Raw genomic sequence first — 10565 nt, forward strand, 5'->3', positions numbered from 1 at the left:
GTTTATGTGACCATCTCCCCTGTCTACCCCATCTTTGCTTATGGATATCCCACAGCACTTGAGATTGAGCAGGCTGGCAGGTTATTTCAGGAGAAGCAGCGTGAGCTTCAGGCCGCTGTTGCACGTGTGGATCAACTGAGCCGCCAGCTTGACGAGCTGAGTGCTACACGCATCCCAAACCCCACTCGGCCTGGCTATAACACAGGCAATCCGGCTGTAGTGCAAGGCAACCACAGTCTGGATCAGCTCTACAGGGAGCTCCAGGTTGGATAACGTGATGGATGTGGGGATTTTGCTGGTTTTAGTTTTTTTTTGTGGGAGTTTTTAATGGCTTGATGCTTGTTTTATTTTTCTTGATGGATTGGTATTGTGATCTCCCTCTGCTTTTGGCTTGTTATACATTTACCACAATTCCTGATACTACAGTTAGTTCAATGTTAGTTAGTGTGTGTGCTTTCTGTTGGTGTGCGTGGTTTCTTCTTGCACTCCATCTCTCTTTCTTCCTTTTTCTTTGTCTACGGAGAGGTGAATCTTGCAAATAGTTTTTGTAAGGTTCACTCACCTTGCTGCACCTGGATGGGTTTGAGTGTGGAGGTGCAGCAGCTGAAACCCAGATCCTATCCAGGTTCCTCCTGATGACTTCAACTTTCTCTATTTGGGTTCTTCCTGATACTCAAGTGCTGTATTTTGTCAGTTGTTTACCCCATACCTCCTCTGCCTTTCACATACATACAGGTGGGTATTTGAGACCTGGTAGGTCTCTGTTCCAGCTCATGAAATCCACATATCATATAGAGATAATACACACACACACACACACACACACACACACGCACACACACACACACACCTTGCACATTACGTGTACCTCATCGAGCACATCAATTTTACTGATCACTGAATCGAGCTCTATTCAAATACAGAAACGCATTTTAATGAATTCTTCACGTGCTCTACTGCACCCCCTCGTAACCACTGATAATGTTTTTAAATGTATTTATTTTAACATGCTGGAAGCTCAGCCTCCATAACACACACACACACACACACACACACACACACACACACACACACACACACACACACACACACACACACACACACACACACACACACACACACACACACACACACACAATTTTTGTAGTCCTGTCGTGTGGCCACATTGGAAGAAGACAGCTCTATATTAAACAGACTATCTTTTTCTGTGCCACACATGTCGAGCATGATTAACAGTGTGTCTGAAACCACCATCTTAGGCGTTTGAGATCGGCGTACAAATTTCCACTCCAAATTTGGTGCGTATGCAACTGAGCAATCTTGTTTTCCATTAGTAGTTGTATTTTTATTTTTTACATCACATCTTCTTTACATCACCATTGGTACTGAAAAGTGGTGGGGTAGAGGAGAGTGAGGGGATGGATAGTGAAAGAAATGAACTGCTCATGACTGGCTTTATGGGAGAATGTAGATTGGTTTATCTTGATCAGGGCTTTGTTCTGTGTCTATCACGTTGCCCTTTCCCTTCTTTGTTCTTCGAACACCACTGCTTCCCTTCTTACCACAACACTTCCTGTTTGCCTTTGCACTGCTTATTGTTACCAACTGTGTCAAATGCTTTACTAAATGTTGAATCAGCGGGGCCTCCTAAGCTTTTTTCTGCCCTTGCCGCCTTGCTTCCTCACCGCAGCTGCGTAACAAACTCAACCAGGAGCAGAGTGCAAAATTGCAGCAGCAAAGGGACCTGCTGAACCGTCGCAATCAGGAGGTCATAACGATGGACCGTCGGATCAGGGAGCTGCGTGAGCGACTGCGTAGCAAGAAGGCCACAGCGCAGCACAAAGAGAACATTCCTGTACGTCTGGTCTTCTGCATGGCATGGCTGCAAACTGTGCGGGCTGAGAGGTCGAGATTGCTTGTGCATCATCTTGAAGATCAATTTTGATGATGTGATACGATTAGCTGCTGGTATCTTTGCAGGTATCATTTAGGCATGGCTGGGCTTCAAGTTATTGTTTTTTTTATTTTGCAGTGACTGGCTCCTAAAGTTTCTTTTATTTTATGATACAATGTCAAAGATGAACAAAATTAGGGTGAAAAGACAACATACACCAGTGAAGGCACACACAACAACATAGCTTGCTGAGGACAGGTTGATATTGTGAGAAATGGGCAGACAAGAGGGTGTTGTCGTTCAAAGGTAGGTATGGCATGATATTGTAATACATGCTTTTTTGAAGAGGGAGTGGACTTGGACAGATGCAAGGTCGTGGCTCTAAATGCAATAGAAAAATGGCTCTGGGGGTGAGGGGAGTGGGCAAAGGATTGTGGAGGTGAATGGAACTCTTGGTATTTAGAATGTTACATGATGAAGATTCCTGGATAGATATGTGCATCGTTTTCATCCTGGAGATTTTGGTCGACTAAAGGCTAAAATGGTGATAGAAGGCCAAAATGTAGTTGGTTTGGAAACATGAGTGAGGGATTTGAGAAGAGTTTATAACTTTGTCGTGGTACCTTATCACACGATGAGGAAGTAGCAGCTGTTTCACTTCATTTCACATTATCTGTTTTTAGGTGGGTCTGGCTGATTTGGGTTCTCAAAGGACACCTGGTGGGACGACGGGCCGTGTTGCTGCAGTGGGACCCATTGTCCAGACCCCTACTGCTAGTACTGCCACGAGGCAGGTACGTCCTGATGTCCCGGAGACCACAGATGGGCCACTCAAACCGCCAGCCATACTGCCGGTGTCGTTTGGCTCAGCAGGATTGGTCGAGACACAGGCGGTCACAACGGCCGTGGGTCCTTCAGCAGTGGCCCCAACTGCTGATTCAACCACAAAATCCTATGTGCGTGGCACTCGGCCGACCTGCTTGGCTCTCCTGCCTGGTCCTGAGGCTTCATTAGCCAGTAATGGTAAGTACCCCTCCTACCCCATTCACTCGGTCTACTACTATGTGACAGTTATGTGTCCTGCTTTCTTTTGCGCCTCTTTTTACAAAATATTAGCCGTGTTTTAAACTACAAGTTGCCTGATTACATTGTAGAATCGCTGTTATTGTTAAGAGAAACTCTTATTGTTTAGCAGTTGTACATCTGGAAGTGCATCCTTGTTTTGCATTAATTCACAGTTCAATGCAGGTGGTTGTCTTATGCAACACAGACTGATCCCATTTGGCGGGATGAGGAGAGGGGCTTCTTGTCTGATCCACTGACCCTTGTCGAAGAATACCCTGCAGTGCTGTTCATAAAAAAACCCTCTGCAGCTGATCTTGTTGTGATGTCCTTTTTCATCGGTCAATGAGAAGCCAGATTAAATGACATGATAAAATAAAACTGCTGCATCTGTGTAAGAAGGGAGGAAAATCTGGAAAGGTTGTTGTGTTGATTCCACTTTTGTTATCTGCACATAAAACATGGTTAGTGTAATTCCAAATGAATATGGATGAAAATTGTTGTACTTTTTATTTCCATCTTGTTCTTTTTATATTTCACGAGGCATTTTTACCCATCGCTTCGTTGACAGATTTAATCAAAAGAGACCATGTTGTACTTTATAAAATATTATTATTAAAAAAAAAAATTATTTGTATACCAAGTCGAGGCTCGTGTTAGACCTAATACATAGAAACATATAACAAGGCATGAGACAAGAGGGGAGGGAGAGGGAAGCACAAAATAGTGGGGAACAAAGACAATAGGATATCTGTGGAAAGGGAGAGGGATGGGGTGGGGTACACAGGGTAAACAAGATGGTACTACAGGGACTTTTAGGAAGGAAAACAGGGAATCTGAAGGAGGTGGGTTTGTTGGTGGATTAACGGTGGTAGTAAAGATCAAGATTTTGGATGGGGGAAGATAAGAGATGGTGGTGAATAGCTGTTTTGAAGACCTGGAGGGAAGAATGGGATTGAACAGAGTGAGGGAGTTTGTTCCAGTGATTGGAAGATTGGGACCATACTCTGTGCAGAGCGTTGGTGCTGCTTAAGCAGTCTCCTTGGCTATTGGGCACAATCCTGGACGGGTCGCCACTCCGACACAGTTATACCAGCAGGCTGGCACTCATTTTGCCGACCTCGGAAGGATGACAAGCCGAGTTAACCCCACCTGGTATGAATTCAACAGCTGAGTGGGATTTGAACCCAGGACCTTAGGATCCAAAGCCCACCACCCTAACCATTAAGCCAACACCATTAAGCCATAAAAAGAGGAACTTCACAAACATTCTGCTCGATTCACACTATCATTTGCCTGAGATAATCTTCCATCTGCTTGGAAGTTGGCTAACACCACCTTCGTCAGAACACTTATTCTTCTTGAGGGCCATAATTATTCCCACATTCTTGCAGGGTTGGCTGGGGGAAGCTTTGCTCAAGTCTTTCACGAACAAGCTGGCCAGGCCTGACATTCGACGAAGGTTAGGGCAGGAATTTGGCCAAGGTGCCGGCAATATCGCTCACCTATTCTTCGCAAAGGACGCAGTGGGATCTTTAACGTCCACCAACGTTAAATTCCAGCAGACGAGGTGTCCATTTCATGATGGCACATACCCTGCCTGTGAAAGTCTGAGATTACAGTTTATTGCTTGGCCGAGATTGAAACCAAAGCTAGATGGCTTTGAGGCGAGTGTGTGCGCCTCGAGGCCATCCTGCTACCTCCCCACCTTCATCAACCGTCATTGTTGCTTATATTTGGCACTCGAAAAAAAAAAAATCACTTCCACTTCGTGTGAAGCTCAATGTTATATTCTTTGGTTTGAACCTCCATTTAAAATGAGTGAAATGCAACATTTTGAATTATTCTCCCTTAATATTGTTAAGTTGTTTAGACTTTCTATATATAAGAAGGTAACACCGGATACCACCGAGTAACACGATATGATACACATTTCCATAGAGAGAATTGGGTTCTTCCCCCCCACCTTGAACCACTTCCCCCAGATATGCTACCCCAACAGAAAACCATACTCCGGGTACCCTTAGGCAACATGCAAAATTTGTTTGGATTTGGTTCAGCATTTAAAAAAAAAAAGTTTTGAAGCATATATAAATAAACAAATAAATATACAAATTAACTTTTATAGTTTACATTAGCTGCTTTTACCCTTTCCAAAACATTTTCTACACCACATATATTTATTTAACTGAAATCAATTAACTTTGTTTTTCTTAATTTTTGCATTGTCTTGAGATTGATTTTTCAGTTTTTATCGCCATTTCCCAGTCCTTCAGTACGTTTTGTCCGACATTAATCCAACCGTCCGCACCCCATCCTCAATGTTGAACTCTTTATTTCACACCAAACATGCTTTTAAACCGCCACCAAAATACATGAAGAATGGGAAATTTGTGTGAATTCGTGAAAAAAAAAATGTCTGATGACATCCAGGAAGGATACGTGGCAGGAAGGGATGTACACTTGGCGGATGCTGCGTTTAATGCCTGGGGAATCTTTTTTGCCGACTTTATACAGCAATTCTTGACACTGGGGGGGGGGGTGGGGTTGGAGGAAGGGGGAGGGGAGGTGGTTATCGGAGCCCAGGTGCAGCAAAAAATATCAGCCAGGCTCAAAAAAATGAATTTATACCGTTGAAATGACGGGCATTGTTAACATCACCAATTGCTCCCATTGTGAATACTACCCATAAGTTGCAGGAACTGTGATTTGCTTTCATCCAAGGTCTGAACGCAGTTGTTCTTGTAAGTGAACGTTTCCAGGATTTTTTTTATGCTGGCTGTCTTTGTATCACCCAGGCAGTGAGCTGTTTGCGGCATCAGGAAAGATTTCCACAGCGCAATGCACACTCCCTGGCATGGGAGACTGGAGGCAGAGTTGTCTTAATGGATCGGCTTCTCTTCGAGCTACGCACACTGCTCAGGGTGAGCCAACAACAAACAAGTTATGCCTCCTATTCTTTTTATCCAAATAGGTAAAGATATTCGAATGAATCAAAGCGTCGTCAAGTGTTAAGTACATCAACATGTCTCAGTGCTTCGTTGGTCAAGGTTGCAGATGGCAGTACGACGTGGTCAGTGCTGTGAAGTGCTGGAGATGAGAGTTGGGATGATTGATTGGAGATGATAGTTGATTGCACCATTACGACCCTGAGAGTAAGAGACAGTCAACGGAGTACTGCCACAAAAGATCACCAACCCCGAGTTGACTTTGTCAGATTTTTATCTCTTCCCAAAACTGAAGGAACACCTTGGTGGAGAACATTTTCCTTCCAACAATCATGTCAAGGCCACTGTGAAGCACTGGTTAAGTCAGCTGGATGCATCGTTCTATTGTGTGATGGCATCACAAAACTACTTCAACGTTGGCAGAAATGTGTGGACCGCATTGGTGATTGTATTGAGAAATAATTACACACCATGACGGAATAAAGATTGATATTTGTATCTGTCTTTGTTTCATTCGAATATCCTTTTCCTGTTTTGGAGAGAAAGAATCGGAGGACTTACTTTTCAACATGTCCTCTTAATTCAGTAACCTCTTTAACCATTCAGCAACGAGATGTTCCTCCACACCTCCCCCCCCCACCCCACCCTTTTCCTTTTAAATCAAACTTTTGGCCTGCCTTCCCTCAGGTGACACTTGCAGCCCAACTGACATTCGCCTAACTACAAAACCCCTAGAGCAACTGTCTACTACCACTTGCAGTGGAACCCACAACCCTGAGATGACTGCAGAACAACCGGTATTGCTGCTTGGCCATCAAATGCATCATTTTTAGTTATGCTTGTTTTCGACCTCCTGACCAAGAAGCTTTTCATGCAGTGCTGCAAGTTGACAATATAAGCTTCATATCACTGAAATACAAATCATTTAAATGTTTGGTTTGTTTGGACACGAGATAAAATGAAGTTGAATATTTTGAGCCCTTGTGTGAAAACTTGGCTGTCATGTGATCGGTTTTCCTGGAAAGGCAATGGTGAACCACCCCAGCGTATATCTCCTTCTTCAGGAGTCACACCCTGGAAAGGATTTAGGATTAATCCTACATCTGATCCAATGTTCCATCTCAACAGTAGCAGTGTTCTTTATGAACGTATTCAAGAATGGAAGTAACGCAAAAACTACCGGCACTAATCAGAGACAACTATTATTTATTAGTATGATCATGCTTATCCTGTTAATATTTCACACTTGGAAATTCAGACACAACAAAACCTTTGTACACAGTGCACTGACACCATGTTGTTGTTGTTTGGTGATCCAGTAACCCAAACCAGTATCCAGTTGACCCTTTAACTCCTGAGAGCTGAATAGTAGGTACCTTACATCAAAGCATCCTATTCTGACTTCTATCGGAATATCTCCTCATGTAGTTTTCTCTTTTCTTTTTTTTAAAATACCCTTTCTTTTCTTATCGTATATGCGTTTGAAAAGAGTTGCTCTTTTTTTACATGATAAGGCTTTCTGTTCTGGTTATTTTCCATGTTAAATGTGAAGACTGAAAGCCCACAGCTTCTTCGTTTGATCTTTTTGATTTGTACTTCGGGTTTATTCATATACGAGCAGGGATACCCGGCGTTGCCCGGTGTAACAGGATAAGTCGCCCCCTAGACAACTTCCCCCCCCCCCAGGGGGGTACTTGTTCTCGGATAAGTCTCCCCCCTCCCTGGATAACTTGCCCCCCTATGGCCAAAAATAGATTTATACTAAAAATATATACCTCTCGGTGTTCATGTTCTTTACATACTATTTTTTTTATCCATTTTCTATTTTTAATCCTAGGACAAGTACCCCCCCCCCAGGGGGGGGGGTAGTTAAAATATTACACCGGTGCTGTTCTTATCCTGTTGACATTTTGAAGAAATCAAATTTTGAGGTTTTTTTCTGTTTGTTTTTTTTTGTGGGGGCCGAAAACACTTTCCTATACCCACTAAGCCTGGTGTTGGCTTAGCGGTTAGGGTGGCTGGCTTGGGATCCTGGGGTCCTGAGTTTGAGGCCTATCGGCTGTTGAATGAACACCAGGTGAGGTTGACTCAGCTTGTCCTCCTGAGGTCAGCAAAATGAGTAACAGTGTACTGGTAATAGGGGGAATTGCATCAGCGGCACAGCCGTGTCCCTAACCAATGATGCAACAAGCAGCCACAAGGCTGCACATGCACGTGTGTGTGTGTGTGTGTGTGTGTGTGTGTGTGTGTGTGTGTGTGTGTGTGTGTGTGTGTGTGTGTGTGTGTGTGTGTGTGTGTGTGTGTGTGTGTGTGTGTGTGTGTGTGTGTGTGTGCGCGCGCGCGCTCACTAAGGAATGGGGTCATTGATCATTTAATAATACCTTTCACATAGCTACAAAGGCTCAGGCACTATGGAGCGATTTTTGTTTATTGATTTTGTTTACTTATTTTTGAATAAAAAAAATTGATTTTTTTTTTTGATAAGCAAAACCGTTTTTGAAAATTAAAAAAAAATTGATTTTTTTTTTTAATTTTCAAAAACGGTTTTGGCCGAAATCAATCCCAGGCACTCGCTGATGAACCTCGAAAAATTTGACGAAGATCCGTTTTGCCATCTCTGAGCAAAATGGCGATGCAGGCAGACAGACACAAACAGCTTTCTTGGAGTACTGTATATATATATATATATATATATATATATATATATATATATATATATATATATATATATATATATATACATATATATATATATATATATATATATATACAAATTGATTTCAGGCTCGTGCAAGAGTTGGTAACATATGTAAGCTGTTGGAACAAGGATGTTGGAAGACATCAGTTTACTTTTTTATTTTTATTGATATAAATTATAAGGACACTCGTGGACAAATCAACACTGGATATCAGATTTGAACCTGGCATCCACAGCATCGAGAACCATAGATGTTGCATGCTCAGATGGGGCTTCCAAACTGGGAAACCCCCAGAATGTTGACTCGGTGACGAAATAGTTGTTGACATTCTGTATTTAAGTATTAACATACTAAATTGTGTTTGATCAGCATTTACAGCATTTATTATCATGCACATGGTTTGACAATGGCATATAACTTGCTGGTTAATATCAGAACACTGCTATGGAAGTATCTTACCAGTCAGTGTATGACAGCTGGGGTTCAGCTATCTCAAACTAAATGATTCCCCTTGTTTTGAATAATCACCGACAGTACTTATTTTTTTTTTCTGTTCCTAAAAATACGCCTTCAGACGAGTGCATTCTAGGAGTGTGTTGTGGTGCTTGGCCATCAAATGCATTTTTAAAGGCCTTTTTAAAAGGTGTTTACAAAACAAAAACGTGAAACCTTCATTTTGGCACCAAAAGCCACCCGACACTTTCATTATACGAGTAGCATTTTTACTTCTTCCTCCTCTTCACAATGTGTTATTCTACTAGCTCAAAGTAACAATTGCAGCAACTTCTTAAGCCTGGTGTTGGCTTAGTGGTTAGGGTGGCGGCTTGGGATCCTAGGGTCCTGAGTTCAAGTCCCGTTGAGCCGCTGAATTAATACACCAGGTGGTTGACTCAGCCTGTCATCCTTCCGAGGTCGGCAAAATGAGTACCAGTGCACCGGTAAGGGGGACACTGCATCAGCGGCATAGTCGCGTCCCAACCAATGATGCAACCAGCAGACACAGGCTGCACTCGAAAGAGAGAGAGAGAGAGAGAGAGAGAGAGAGAGAGAGAGAGAGAGAGAGAGAGAGAGAGAGAGAGAGAGAGAGAGAGAGAGAGAGAGAGAGAGAGAGAGAGAGAGAGAGAGAGAGAGAGAGAGAGAGAGAAAGACAGACAGTGAGAGAGAGAGACAGTGAGAGAGAGACAGTGAGAAAGAGACAGTGATAGATAGACAGTGAGAGAGAGGCAGTGAGAGAGAGGCAGTGAGAGAGAGGCAGTGAGAGAGAGGCAGTGAGAGAGAGGCAGTGAGAGAGAGAGAGAGAGAGAGAGAGAGAGAGAGAGAGGCAGTGAGAGAGAGAGAGAGAGAGAGAGAGAGAGAGAGAGAGAGAGAGAGAGAGAGAGAGAGAGAGAGAGAGAGAGAGAGAGAGAGAGAGAGAGAGAGAGAGAGAGAGAGAGAGAGGCAGTGAGAGAGAGAGAGAGAGAGAGAGAGAGAGAGAGAGAGAGAGCCAGTGAGAGAGAGAGAGAGAGAGAGAGAGAGAGAGAGAGAGAGGGAGTGAGAGAGAGAGAGAGACAGAGAGAGAGAGAGAGAGGCAGTGAGAGAGAGAGAGAGGCAGTGAGAGAGAGAGAGAGAGAGGCAGTGAGAGAGAGAGAGAGGCAGTGAGAGAGTGAGAGAGAGAGAGAGAGGCAGTGAGAGAGAGAGAGAGAGAGGCAGAGAGAGAGAGAGAGAGAGAGGCAGTGAGAGAGAGAGAGAGGCAGTGAGAGAGAGAGAGAGAGGCAGTGAGAGAGAGAGAGAGAGAGAGAGAGAGAGAGAGAGAGAGGCAGTGAGAGAGAGGCAGTGAGAGAGAGAGAGAGAGAGGCAGTGAGAGAGAGGCAGTGAGAGAGAGAGAGAGAGAGAGAGAGAGAGAGAGAGAGAGAGAGAGAGGCAGTGAGAGAGAGAGAGTGAGAGAGAGAGAGAGAGAGAGAGAGAGAGAGAGAGAGAGAGAGA

General features: G+C 43.6%; 1 protein-coding gene across 6 annotated transcripts in view; it reads left to right on the top strand.

Moving 5' to 3' along the window:
- The window catches only part of LOC147011695 (apoptosis-stimulating of p53 protein 1-like), a 167242-nt gene that overhangs the window by 122188 nt on the left and 34489 nt on the right, over nucleotides 1-10565 (top strand). For all 6 annotated transcript variants that reach the window (XM_085857271.1, XM_085857269.1, XM_085857267.1 and 3 more), the window contains 5 exons: nucleotides 56-264; nucleotides 1691-1855; nucleotides 2578-2917; nucleotides 5755-5880; nucleotides 6592-6701. In XM_085857271.1, coding sequence (XP_085713397.1) covers nucleotides 56-264; nucleotides 1691-1855; nucleotides 2578-2917; nucleotides 5755-5880; nucleotides 6592-6701 — 950 coding nt within the window. The remainder of the gene's footprint in view (nucleotides 1-55; nucleotides 265-1690; nucleotides 1856-2577; nucleotides 2918-5754; nucleotides 5881-6591; nucleotides 6702-10565) is intronic.

This window comes from Eptatretus burgeri, chromosome 15 (assembly GCF_056783735.1).
Source record: "Eptatretus burgeri isolate ZD-2024b chromosome 15, Ebu_testis_v1, whole genome shotgun sequence".
NCBI classification, from domain to species: domain Eukaryota; kingdom Metazoa; phylum Chordata; class Myxini; order Myxiniformes; family Myxinidae; genus Eptatretus; species Eptatretus burgeri.